The following is a 14652-nucleotide window of genomic DNA, read 5'->3' on the forward strand; positions in this document are numbered from 1 at the left end:
CCAAACATTTTTTTTTTATCAAAGACATGTAGAACTATAAATTTAGTGAAAAATTTATATATGGATGTCGGTTTTTTTGCAAAATTTCACAGCTGAAAGTGAAAAATGTCATTTTTTTGCAAAAAAATCGTTACATTTTGATTAATAACAAAAAAAGTAAAAATGTCAGCAGCAATAAAATACCACCAAATGAAAGCTCCATTAGTGAGAAGAAAAGGAGGTAAAATTCATTTGGGTGGTAAGTTGCATGACCGAGCGATAAACGGTGAAAGTAGTGTAGTGCCGAAGTGTAAAAAGTGGCCTGGTCATGAAGGGGGTTTCACCTAGCGGGGCTGAAGTGGTTAAGGACCAGTTCAGGTCTCAAGTCAATTTGTGAGGCTTACATTATAGAAACCACCCATAAATGGCCCCATTTTAGAAACTACACCCTTAAGGTATTCAAAACTGATTTTGCAAACTTTGTTAACCCTATAGGTGTTCCACAAGAATTAAAGGGAACCTGTCACGTTTTATAGTGTCCTAACTAAGGGCAACATAAATAATTGACTGATTCTCGTAGCAAAATGCTGGGTCACTTTCTTTAATTGACCCAATCAATCTGCCAACATCTTGTATTGAAAAGCTCCAGCTGATAATGATGAGTCATGAATATTTATGAGCTCCTGACTCTCCCCGCCTACCTGCTGCTGATTGACAGTTTTTTCCATATGAATCAGCAGCAGGTGGGCAGGGGAGTGGCTATAGCTCTGAATTATAAAAACTCTGGACTCACTGACATCACGCTGGACTCAAATCAGCTCATTAGCATGCAGCATGTGGCATCTTTGTGTGTATATTATGAGGTAACCATCTGTCACACCAGTAAGTGAATACATCTAAGGTACCTTTTTAGTAGTTAATGATTGTATATAATTAGTTAGATTATAATCAAATATCCACATGACAGGTTCCCTTTAAGTCAATTGTCCAATTACTTTTGGTCCCTTTAAAGGGAACCTGTCACCTCTACTATGCTACCCTCATTGAGCGTTTCTAAATGTTCATTGTGTTACCCTAAACATATAAATTACACTTTTCATTTCATTTGCAGACAAATTCAATAAGTATTATGCATTTTTGTACTTCCCGCCTTTTATGCAAATTAACATAAGAGTCATATCTGACTTGTGTGACCAGAGAAGAGTCATATTTTCAAGCTCTGACTCATGTCACTTTTTTTACACAATAAAAGCACACAGAGCTATGGGGACTGGGTATTGCGGATGTGCTAGCGGCCATCTAGCAACCCATGTCCTCAGCTCTATACCCAAATTCCAGGTGACAGGTTCCCTTTAAAAAACAGGGTGCCACATGTAAAGGAGCTGAAACTCCTAAACCCTTCATCCAATTTTAATGTGGAGCCCTCAAATGAAATCTAAAAGTCTGGACTATGTCCATTATATAAATATAACTTGAATATGTTTTAGTAAACAGGTAATAAAAACTAAATTTGTGTCAGTTTCCAAATATATATGGACCTAACTGTGTGTGTGTATATATATATATATATATATATATATATATATATATATATATATATATGAGAGAGAGACAAAAAACAAAGTGGCAGCACCGTCACTGGTGTAGACAAAAGGGTGCAGCTGGCCCAATATGGATATAAGCCAATCCAAATAGATAAAATTGTAAAAAAGGGCAGCACTCCAGAGAGTAAAAATGCAAAAAATGACTTTATTTGCCCAAATGGGACCAAAAGGCTCCTACATAGAGGAAGGCTTGAGGAGGGCTCCTGCATAGAGCCGAAACGTTGCATGTCCCATTTGGGTAAATAAAGTAAATTTTTGCATTTTTACTCTCTGGAGTGCTGCCCTTTTTTACATATATATATATATAATATAGAGATATACACACACACATTGTATAAGCATGTAATGTGTATGAGTAATGCCCAACATGTATACAGTATATTCATGTAATTTGTGCAAGTGTATATGTAGTATGTACTTACATGTGTGTAATTTAATAATGGACCTTTATGTGTGTGAGTGAATCTATCTTATAGGCTGGGATCACATCATGGTTGCGATTATATGTTTAGTTTGTACGTTGGAAAAACCGCCAACATAAAAGGTAAATGTGTCCAGAGGCTTTTGGTCTCCATCTGGCTTCTATACATCCGTAATCCATACAACTATATCCAGTAAAAAAAAAAAAAAAAAAAAAGTTAAATGTCACTGTATGGTATCTGTCATATGCATCAATTCAATGTATATATCCTGGGTGTATATGTTAGAGCCCATAAATGTGATATGAACAAACCATTATATGTACAGTACATGCCGACATTATTTATATGTATGTGGTATATGAGCAATAATATATTTACTACATAGTAACATAGTATATAGGGCCGAAAAAAGACATTTGTCCATTGAGTTCGGCCTTTTATCCTGCAAGTTGATCCAGAGAAAGACAAAAACTGTGAGGTAGAAGCCAATTTTCCCCATTTAAGGGGGGGGGGGGGGAATTCCTTCCCGACTCCATTCAGGCAATCGGAATAACTCCCTGGATCAACGACCCCTCTCTAGTAGCTATAGCCTGTAATATTATTACGCTCCACAAATACATCCAGGCCCCTCTTGAACTCTCTTAGTGAACTCACCATCACCACCTCCTCAGGCAGAGAGCTCCATAGTCTCACTGCTCTTACCGTAAAGGATCCTCTTCTATGTTTGTGTACAAACCTTCTTTATAGGCGCAGAGGATGTCCCCTCATCACAGTCCTGGGGATAAATAGATGATGGGAGAGATCTCTGTACTGCCCCCTGATATATTTATACATAGTAATTAGATCTCACCTCAGTTGTCTTTTTTCTAAAGTGAATAACCCTAATTTTGATAATCTTTCAGGGTACTGTAGTTGCCCCATTCCAGTTATTACTTTAGTTGCCCTCCTCTGAACCCTCTCCAGCTCTGCTGTGTCTGCCTTGTTTACAGGAGACCAGAACTGTACACAGTACTCCATGTGTGGTCTGACCAGTGATTAGTAAAGTGGTGGGACTATGTTCTCATCACGGGAATCTATGCCCCTTCTGATGCAGCCCATTATCTTATTGGCCTTGGCAGCAGCTGCCTGACACTGGTTTTTACTGCTTAGTTTGCTCTTCACTAAAATTCCTAGGTCCTTTTCCATGTTAATGTTACCCATTGTTTTACCATTTAGTAATTTAGTATGTACGGGTGACTTGCATTATTCCTACCCATGTGCATAACCTTACATTTGTCAATGGTAAACCTCATCTGCCACTTATCTGCCCAAACCTCCAATCTATCCAGATCCATCTGTAGCAGTAGACCGTCCTCTTCCATGTCAATTACTTGACACAATTTAGTGTCATCTGCAAAAATTTATATTTTACTGTGCAAGCCTTCTACAAGATCATTAATAAATATATTGAAGAGGATAGGGCCCAGTACTGACCCCTGAGGTACTCCACTAGTGACAGTGACCCGATCTGAGTGTGTACCACTAATAACCACCCTCTGTTTTCTATCATTGAGCCAGTTACTTACCCACATACAGACATTTTCTCCCAGTCCGAGCATTCTCATTTTATATACTAACCTTTTATGTGGTACAGTGTCAAATGCTTTGGAGAAGTCCAGATATACGACATCCATTGATTCGCCGCTGTCAAGTCTAGAACTTACCTCCTCATAGAAACTGATTAAATTAGTTTGACATGACCGATCCCTCATGAAGCCATGCTGATATGGCGTTATTTGCTTATTTTCATTGAGGTGCTCCAAGATAGCATCTCTTAGAAAACCTTCAAACAGTTTACCCACGACGGATGTTAAACATAACGGCCTATAGTTTCCGGGCTCTGTTTTTGGACCCTTTTTGAAAATTGGCACCACATTTGCTATGCGCCAATCCTGTGTAACACTTCCTGTCAGTATAGAGTCCTTAAATATCTGAATTAAGGGTCTGGCTATGACATTACTAAATTCTCTTAGGATATGGGGGTGTATGCCATCCGGTCCTGGCGATTTGTCTATTAATCTTTTTAAGATGCCGCTGTACTTCTTCTGGGTCAGACAGGGCACTTTTAATGGGGAATTTACTTTTACATTCTGCATTTCATATGACAGTTTATTTTTATCAGTTAATTCAGTAGAGAAAAAAATATTTTGGAGCTTTGCTTTCTCCTCATCGCTCTCTGCAACTCCCCCCTCATCACTCTGTAAAGGGCCGACACCTTCAGATTTATACTTTTTACCATTTATATAATTAAAGAACATTTTAGGGTTAGTTTTGCTCTCTTTGGCAATTAATCTCTTGGTCTGTAGTTTGGCCGCTTTTATTTGTTTTTTACATATTCAATTTTTTTCCTTTTAGTTTTTCAGTGCTTCCTCTCGACCCTCCTGTATTAGTGATTTAAACGCTTTCTTTTTGTCATTTATTGCTTTCTTTACAGTTTTATTTATCCACATTGGTTTCTTCTTGTTCCTTAACCTTTTATTCCCAAGAGATATGTACCTATCGCAATTAGATTTTAGGATGCTTTTAAAAATATCCCATTTTGTGGCTGTATTTTTTATTTTTGAGGACTTTCTCCCAGTTAGTTAGGCCTATGACCTCTCTTAGTTGGCTAAATTTAGCTTTTTTGAAATTTGGTATTTTTGTTCCTCCCTGAAGAAACACTCTTATGAATGATAATTGGAAGGTTATAACTTTATGGTCACTATTTCCCAGGTGTCCCCCAACCTGCACATCTGTTGTTCTGTCAGGTCTATTGGTTAATACTAAGTCTAGTATGGCCGTCCCTCTAGTCTGGTCCTGAACCAGTTGGGAAAGGTAATTGTCTTTAGTTATTGCCAAGAACCCGTTTCCTTTATGAGATGTACAAGGTTTTAGTTTCCCAGTCTATATCTGAGTATTTAAAGTCCCCATAATAACGACCTCATTATGATTTGCCACCTCATCTATCTGGTTTAGTAGTAATTTTTTTGTGAGATAGAAGGTGGGCTTTCAGCTTCAATGTCTGGTGTGTTTTGTGCTTAAGTGCAGTTAGTGATCAGTGTGTGAGACGGACACCAGCTTATAACAATGACTCACAGATCCCTTGTGTACCTATGAAGATGCTGGCTTCAGCACAAGAGTGGAAAATACAAGTGAACAGCCTGGTGACCTAACATCATCATCTACCGGTCCAGGCTATTGGTCTACTGTCAGATTGTTATCGGTTTTCCTATAGTCAGTTGATATTTGAATTTTGCTCTATGACTTGTAATTTGTATGGATTTTCTTTATATAGAACTATTATAAAATGTATATAATTTTAAGGTTCTATTATTTAAAAATTATAAAACTCAGATTTATTCTTGGCAGATGACTGTACCAGGATCTCAGAGAAACATGTGATGTCAGATTTTAGAACAGATGATTGTGGTGTCACAGAAGATACACATGATGAGCATGCCATTATCTCAGACCTATCCTCAGCCTTTCAGAACAAAGATCTATCATCTGATCCTCTGGATGGATTTCAATCTCCTGATTCATCACAGACTGTTATGCAAAATAAAAGGCACAGAAGAAGTGTTCAACATCAAAGAAGTCATACAGGGGAGAATGCTCTTTCATGCTCAGAATGTGGGAAATGTTGTAAATCTAAATCATATCTTATGAGACATCTGAGAACTCACACAGGGGAGAAGCCATTTTCATGTTCAGAATGTGAAAAACATTTTAACTCTAAATCAGATCTTATTAGACATCAGAGAACTCACACAGGTGTGAAGCCATTTTCATGTTCAGAATGTGAAAAATATTTTAACCGTAAATCACATCTTGTCAGACATCAGAGAATTCACACAGGGGAGAAACCATTTTCATGTTCAGAATGTGAAAAACATTTTAACACTGAAACACATCTTGTTATGCATAAGAGAACTCACACAGGGGAGAAGCCATTTTTATGTTCAGAATGTGGGAAATGTTTTCAGCAGAAATCACAACTTCTTAAACATCAGAGAATTCACACAGGGGCAAAGCCATTTTCTTGTTTAGAATGTGGGAAATGTTTCACTGATAAATCAACTCTTGTTAAACATCAGGCAATTCACACAGGGGAAAAGCCATTTTCTTGTTTAGAATGTGGGAAATGTTTTACTCGTAAATCAACTCTTGTTAAACATCAGAGAAGGCACACAGGGGAGAAGCCATTTTCTTGTTTAGAATGTGGGAAATGTTTTATTCGTAAATCAATTCTTGTAATACATGAGAGAACTCACACAGGGGAGAAGCCATTTTCTTGTTTAGAATGTGGGAAATCTTTCCAACAGAAATCAAATCTTACTATACATCAGAGAATTCACACTGGAAAGAAGCAATTTTAATGTTCAGAATGTGGTAACTAGAGATGAGCAAACTTTTTGAAAAATTTAAATTCTGCAGCTTGGTCATAGTTCAACAAGAAATTTGATTTGTTCCGAATTAATTTGTCACAAATTACTATTTTAAAACCCCATTCAGCCTATCAATGAGACCATTTTTAACGCCCCCTTAGACCGAAGTGCACCCGTCAAGCAGCCATTAAAATCACCTCATCCATTTGCTCACACAGGGGCTCCTCTCTTGATTGAAAAAGACCTGCTGAAGGACCTGTGCTTAGTGTGATGACTTCACCACGTGATCATGCTGGGAGAGCACGGTGATATCATCACATTGAGTGCAGGTCCTTCGACAGGTCTTTTTTAGTTGAGAGGAGCGGACTGCCTCTGTGCGAGCAAGTGGATTAGGAAAAATGATTCTTAATCATGAAGCCCAAGGAAATTTGGCTTCATTTAAAATCAAATTTTTCCTAAAATTCAGACTGAATTCCACTTCGGATGGTTCGCTTTTTTGAACACTAGTGATAACTATAAAGCAGATCTTGTTAGACATCGGAGAATCCACACGGGGAGAAATTATTTTCATGTTCTACAAAGGGATTTTTTTAATTTTTGTCAACTTGCATTACAAGTTGTAGTTTTTATGGTGCCATTTTGGGGTACACATGACTAATTAACTTATTTTAATTCTTTCTGGGAGAAAGATGGGGAAAAACATCAATACTGTTTATACGCTATAAAATTTGCAGCGTTTATTTTTTGCCACAAATGACATAAGTTTTACTACATATAGAAATATAAAGGACAACTGATTATGCAGGTTAGGCTCATGGTACACAGTCATTGATATCACTGATAATCACGCCATCCGCTGCTCACCAATGTACCTCTTGCTATCCTATTTTTTGGGGCTTTGGTTCCTTTTCTGCACTGGCTCCTTTTGTTCCTTATATAGGTTACGGACAGCATAACTAGATTATCAGTTAAATCCATGATTTTGTACCATGAGCCTAACCTGTATAATCAATTGTCCTTTATATTTCTATATGCCTCCATGCCTATATGTAATAGTGCTAGTTTTACAGAATATCCTTATAAGCCATAGAGTACCACTATCTCTGATGCAATCTTATCTCATCCATACTTACCTAGTTCTATTTTTTGGACTTCACAGACTTCTATTTTCAGTCTCTCAATCACCATTTCGGATTGCTAATCATGTACCTTTATTGTTTATCATAATTATGTACCCAATTATTTATATTGCCATGTTCTTTTGTCCAGGCCGTGAACAAGGTCTATGTTGGACCAAAACGTTGGCCAGTGACTATTTATGCGGATGGATTAAAATAATGGAATAAAAATAATGAAATAAATAAGAAATCAGTTACAAAATTTCTTCAGTGCCGTGGTATCCTATCAATACTGTTACCCCCTTTACCACTGAGCTCCGCCTATCTCCTAGAGGAGTGCCGTTCAATTCTTTTGTTCACATGATTCCCTTAGACTTTATATAACTGTGTCAAACATATTGTTACCATTTATTAATAAATATCTGCATTTTGGGCCTATGTCTCTTTATTCTTTAGATGATAAGATATGGTCCCAGAACCTAAGGAGTTAAAGGGTTTCTGTCATCAGAATTAACCCTATTAAACTAGCTGACATTAGCGATGTGCTAATGTCAGCTGAACCTAACTAGCCTATTCCTACTTTTATCTATGCCCCCGTTACTCCAGAAATATAAGTTTTATAATAAGCTAATTAGGCTCCGTTCTTCCACCCCTGGCCTCGCCCTGCTACACTAGATTGACAGGGCCAGGCAGTGTTCACCTCCTCCTGCCGGACCTGTGCTCTGGGAAAATCTTGTGCCAATTTGGCACAGGTGCAGTGAGGAAGCCGGCAGTTGCCGAGCACCCTTCACTCACTGCGCCTGCGTCGAATACTGAACGGGACGGCGCAGGCCCGAGATTTACACGGCAGTAGGAGACCAACGCTGCCTGGCCCTATCAATCTAGTGTACCAGGGCGTGGCCAGAGGTGGGAGAACGGAGCCTCTAGGAGCAGGGGTAACACCTCCCCCTGCTCTTAGAGGCTAATTAGCATACAGTATTATAAAACTTATATTTCTGGAGTAACGGGGGCATAGATAAAAGTAGGAATAGGCTAGTTAGGTTCAGCTGACATTAGCACATGGCTAATGTCGGCTAGTTTAATAGGGTTAATTCTGGTGACAGAAACCCTTTAAGGAAGAGTTGGTGGTCAGGTCACTGTGTGCAAATGGTGAGGGGAGACTTCCATTTGCACATCCAGACTTTTGTGGATTTTTTTAGGACACTTCGAGGGTCATTTATCAAAGAGACTTTTTACTCTGGTCTTTGATAGCCATTAGACTGCCAAAAGGATGTGCCTAATTTATCACAAAACATACAATTCATAATAACTTAGGCGTATACTCTGGCACTGTGCGTCTGACGTGAAATTCTACTCCACTCCCTGAGAGGAGTAAATTTTGGACAACTTTTACACCTGAAATAGTTTAAATGTTTGTGAATGTGCCAGAGCCAATTTGCCAGCCCCGCCATTCCCTAGTGGCGAGAAGAGTGAAAAAATGTCTGAGTGATAAAGTATTGTCACACAGGCTTGGGCCTTGCGACTTTCTATACTCCCAAATCTGGCATGTAAGTAAATGATCCCATTTCTGTTTTTTTATGTTAAACCTAAATGAGGGAGTCTCCTTCCATCCATCTCATCGCTATATTTTGCTTTGCTAAGAAAAATGTTTTACAATTCACAGTTTGATTCCCATGCACCACTCCAAATGCTCCATATTTGACTTGGGAAGGTCTTCAACCAAAGCGTGCAACTCTCACAAGATTAATCTGTGCAAGGCAGCGGAGACTGTCATTAGCACTTCCCAGGCAGATCTGCATAGGGAAACGTACCGGCGCACCAGCTGCCTTGCTCAGGTCCCCGCTGTCAATATCCACTTTGACCCCACTGCTGGCCGCAGTGGTGACCTGCTGCCTTTGCATCATGGCAATTGGGCACATGATGCAAGATGAACGCTGTAGCTAGCAATTTGCTGCAAAGCGGCTATTGGTAGCAGGGGACCTGAGCAAGGCAGCTAAGGCCAGGGAGTAAAAGAGTCGGGACTCCGTACCGGTGAGCAGGTAAGTGTGCTCCCCTTTGCAGGTCTGCTTAGAAGAGGGGGCTGCCAAAAACAAAAAAGGTGCACAACCTTTTTGAAACCATCAACATTTCAGCCACAAAAGGCTGTTTTGGTTTTGCCATGAGGACGAACAAGGAAAGCAAATCAAACACCAGTTTTGGCCCCAAAATTTTTTTTTACTACTCTGAAAAGGCAATAAGGTGGGCAAAATTACTGTGAAGGGGCCACAAGGTGGGCATTAGTACTAAGAGGAAATGCTCTAAATTACACTGTTATACATTGGGATGGTTCAGTTTTACAGGCCAGCACAGTGCCCCATAATAGATATTTAACATGGGCAGTTAGCATCCCTTCCTTATGTGATTATTCTTTTTTTCTCTGTCACTGCAATTACCTTTTCCGGATCCACTGACACCCAAGATGAGGTAGGACCAGTTGGTTCTTTAATTTATTGCAAGGTGTATTGGTACCACCTCAGACGATACCACACCTCACAGCCCAGCCTGACGTCACTGGTTTCTAAGTTAAGTTACGTCTTCCCTGGAAGTATGTAAGGTCAGCTTGTCACAGTTTATACAGACACCTTCTGTCCGCACGGGCACAGGGAGTGAGAGAGGGTGCTCCATGCTACCTTGACCATGACACAACCCTGACAAGCTGAGAGCCTTTTCACTGCCCCAGTGAAACAGAGCCCTGCCAGCCTGGTAGACTGCCACCAGTTCCTTGTTAGATATAACCCTGTTAACGGTCCGGGCTTATATCGGGACAGAAACCACCACCAGGTAGCGTATAACGTTATGCCGAGACACGGACGAGTGGGATTCGTGGATCGAGATACAGAACAACGCAAGATTAATTTATATAGTTAATTGCCAATATTGCAGAAAAGACCGGCACTCGCTGTAGATCAATCTTGTATTTATTCAGTCACATATACAGGGAATAAGTGACGCGTTTCAGTGCAATTTTTTTTGTTAAAAATAAAATAAAATATTTATTTTTTTTAAAAAAAAGGAATTTTTACCAAGAAAAAAAGGGGAGAGTTGTATTTTTTAGTATTTTTAGTAAGGTAATCTATCAAAGGAAGCTTTGTACGTTGTATTCACGATTGAGTCCACGGGGCGTTTGTAATCGGGGTATCCAATAAGCCTCCCTTTGAAGCAATAATTTATTTCTATCTCCACCTCGGGAGGGGTACACTTTCAATAATCTGATAACGTAACTGTGCCACTGTGTGTCTATGTTCGCGGAAATAAAATTGTACGGGAAATAATAAATTTTGCTTTTTTTTTGTCTTGTTCCCCGATTCTGAATGAATGCCACTGCTGTTGAATTGTCCGAATGGATTTGGTATTTTAAGTGACTTTGTGCCCCTTTCAAGGCTTCCCAAATTGCTCTTAGTTCCTTGTAATTGGATGAAAGAGGTCTTATGGAGTTGGTCCAGATCCCCTGCCAGGGCAAGAAACACTAATCGGACGGAACTATTAACAACTAAGCCTAAAAATCCCACTGAACAGGTAGTCAGATGCATTGGCACCTTTGATGCCCAAAATAATCAAATCTATCAAATTTTAAACAAACACTGGCATGTCCTCTGGGCGGACAATGACCTGAGGGCAGTGATCACCAAGAAACCAAGTGTCACGTACCGTAGAGGCAAAAACCTCAAGGACACCTTGGTCCATAGTTTTTACCATCCCACACTACCTAACACCACCTGGCTCACATCAAAAATGGTGGGTACTTACCCGTGCGGAGATTGCGTCTTCTGTCCCCTTGTGAAGAGATGCCAGTCATTCGTTAACCCTGTGGATGAGAAGGAATACTATATAAGACAATATATTAATTGTAAGACCAAAGGCATTGTCTATGCCATCCAATGCTCGTGCCCTAAAATCTATGTTGGTAAGACGTCTCAGGAGTTTAGGAGGAGAATTTCACAACATCTTAGCAGTATTAACACCGAAGCTGACACCTCAATCTCCAGACACGTCAGGGCCCACATTGGTGGTGACCATAAGGCTTTAAAATTTTGGGAAATTTGTAAGAAAACCCTAGGTGCCAGGAGAGAAGACTTGGACGCCATCCTTTTACAGGAAGAGACCAGGTGGATTCATAGGCTTGATAGCCTCAGTCCCAAAGGTCTCAATGAAGGTTTTGCCTTCACAGCCTTTCTAAGAGTGAGGGAGAGGTACTAATTTATGTTGGTTTTTCAATTATTGCATTCTTATTATATATATTTTTTTGTCCAGTACTGCATTAAGTGTCTATTTTGACACGTTTCAACATTTTGGACCATTATCCCACAGTTTCTGAAATCTTGGGGTGCCACAAGGGTGGCATCAACTATTCATAATCCTTTTTGAGGGTGTTTTTAGATCTTATAGGGAGATATTTGCCCTATAAAATAGTCATATGCATCGGAGTCACCTTTGCTAGTAAAGATTGAGGGTTCTAAAGAATTGGTCTAAAATCTATAAATATGGCATACATCCACATCATGCCATTTTTTTGCTGCCAAAAGGTTGGATCTTTGCCGAACTATTATGACTCCTCTATTCAGATATAGTCTTCTGACATTTCATCTTGCGGGTCCCCTAAGACCCCATAGTGACATGTCAGTATGCACTAATAATAATAATTCCTTATATATACAGGGAGTGCAGAATTATTAGGCAAATGAGTATTTTGACCACATCATCCTCTTTATGCATGTTGTCTTACTCCAAGCTGTATAGGCTCGAACGCCTACTACCAATTAAGCATATTAGTTGATGTGCATCTCTGTAATGAGAAGGGGTGTGGTCTAATGACATCAACACCCTATATCAGGTGTGCATAATTATTAGGCAACTTCCTTTCCTTTGGCAAAATGGGTCAAAAGAAGGACTTGACAGGCTCAGAAAAGTCAAAAATAGTGAGCTATCTTGCAGAGGGATGCAGCACTCTTAAAATTGCAAAGCTTCTGAAGTGTGATCATCGAACAATCAAGCGTTTCATTCAAAATAGTCAACAGGGTCGCAAGAAGCGTGTGGAAAAACCAAGGCGCAAAATAACTGCCCATGAACTGAGAAAAGTCAAGCGTGCAGCTGCCAAGATGCCACTTGCCACCAGTTTGGCCATATTTCAGAGCTGCAACATCACTGGAGTGCCCAAAAGCACAAGGTGTGCAATACTCAGAGACATGGCCAAGGTAAGAAAGGCTGAAAGACGACCACCACTGAACAAGACACACAAGCCGAAACGTCAAGACTGGGCCAAGAAATATCTCAAGACTGATTTTTCTAAGGTTTTATGGACTGATGAAATGAGAGTGAGTCTTGATGGGCCAGGTGGCTGGATTGGTAAAGGGCAGAGAGCTCCAGTCCGACTCAGACGCCAGCAAGGTGGAGGTGGAGTTCTGGTTTGGGCTGGTATCATCAAAGATGAGCTTGTGGGGCCTTTTCGGGTTGAGGATGGAGTCAAGCTCAACTCCCAGTCCTACTGCCAGTTTCTGGAAGACACCTTCTTCAAGCAGTGGTACAGGAAGAAGTCTGCATCCTTCAAGAAAAACATGATTTTCATGCAGGACAATGCTCCATCACACGCGTCCAAGTACTCCACAGCGTGGCTGGCAAGAAAGGGTATAAAAGAAGAAAATCTAATGACATGGCCTCCTTGTTCACCTGATCTGAACCCCATTGAGAACCTGTGGTCCATCATCAAATGTGAGATTTACAAGGAGGGAAAACAGTACACCTCTCTGAACAGTGTCTGGGAGGCTGTGGTTGCTGCTGCACGCAATGTTGATGGTGAACAGATCAAAACACTGACAGAATCCATGGATGGCAGGCTTTTGAGTGTCCTTGCAAAGAAAGGTGGCTATATTGGTCACTGGTTTGTTTTTGTTTTGTTTTTGAATGTCAGAAATGTATATTTGTGAATGTTGAGATGTTATATTGGTTTCACTGGTAAAAATAAATAATTGAAATGGGTATATATTTGTTTTTTGTTAAGTTGCCTAATAATTATGCACAGTAATAGTCACCTGCACACACAGATATCCCCCTAAAATAGCTAAAACTAAAAACAAACTAAAAACTACTTCCAAAAATATTCAGCTTTGATATTGAGTTTTTGGGGTTCATTGAGAACATGGTTGTTGTTCAATAATAAAATGAATCCTCAAAAATACAACTTGACTAATAATTCTGCACTCCCTGTATACACCTACACTTATTACCTATATCCTCTTGGATTATTATGGGATACATTTCTGTACTATCTATGAGGTCATTCATTTTTTGCACACACCTAACTCCTAATGACTGTTTATTAGTTGGCACTAATGCCACTAATCTATAATAATAGTAGGCAGTGTGATAGATAAACAGAATAGGCATTTCTGCTATACTGCACTTAGATCGCACTTACTATATTGATGTCTATGGCACAGTTTAAAGTTATTGGAGCACTTGGTTTGCCCCCTGTATTCAGATGTATAAATGTAGCCTTCACTAACATATATGAAGTGTGTGCGCATGTCACCTCAGCGCAGCGCATGCGCATAACCAAAGCCTGGGTCCGATTTAGCCCAAGTGCCTTTGCATCTTCCTGGATGAAGTGTATGCGCATTCCGATTCGGCGTAGCGCATGCGCACTGCACAAATATGGGTTCGATCTAGCCTAAGTGCCTGCGCATCCTCCTAGTGTGCAGCGCCGTCCTGATGATGTAATCGGGAGGCGCCTGACACCGGCGGATGACCCACCCCATCCCATATACCCCACATTGCCAGGGCCACTCATGCCCCCCCCCCCCCTTTCCCACAGACAGCAGCACGAGATCCCCTTGTCTGATCTGCATGGGTCCCACACACCATAGTCTCCTCACACACACACTGCCCCCACAGAGCCTGGACTCCCCTACATGCCACCTCAGTCACGTCTGATCTTAATGGCTCCCACACAATACTCCCTGCTGACCCCATAGGCCCCAAGACCAGGGACTGCACCCCGGACACCCCCTCTGGCTAGACTGCTCCCCCAGTACTACTGTCTGACCAGGTGTCCTACAGACACACAATTCTCACCATGTGCCCCTTCTCT

The 14652-nt window shown here is 40.4% G+C and overlaps 1 protein-coding gene across 1 annotated transcript in view; it reads left to right on the forward strand.

Annotated features, from left to right (window-relative positions):
- Nucleotides 1–6402, forward strand: part of LOC122935524 (oocyte zinc finger protein XlCOF7.1-like) — a 34623-nt gene extending 28221 nt beyond the window's left edge. The window contains exon 7 of the mRNA XM_044291293.1: nt 5393–6402. Coding sequence (XP_044147228.1) covers nt 5393–6402 — 1010 coding nt within the window. The remainder of the gene's footprint in view (nt 1–5392) is intronic.
- The last annotated feature ends 8250 nt before the right edge of the window (nt 6403–14652 follow it).

The sequence above is a fragment of the Bufo gargarizans genome, chromosome 4 (assembly GCF_014858855.1).
Source record: "Bufo gargarizans isolate SCDJY-AF-19 chromosome 4, ASM1485885v1, whole genome shotgun sequence".
Taxonomy (NCBI): Eukaryota; Metazoa; Chordata; class Amphibia; order Anura; family Bufonidae; genus Bufo; species Bufo gargarizans.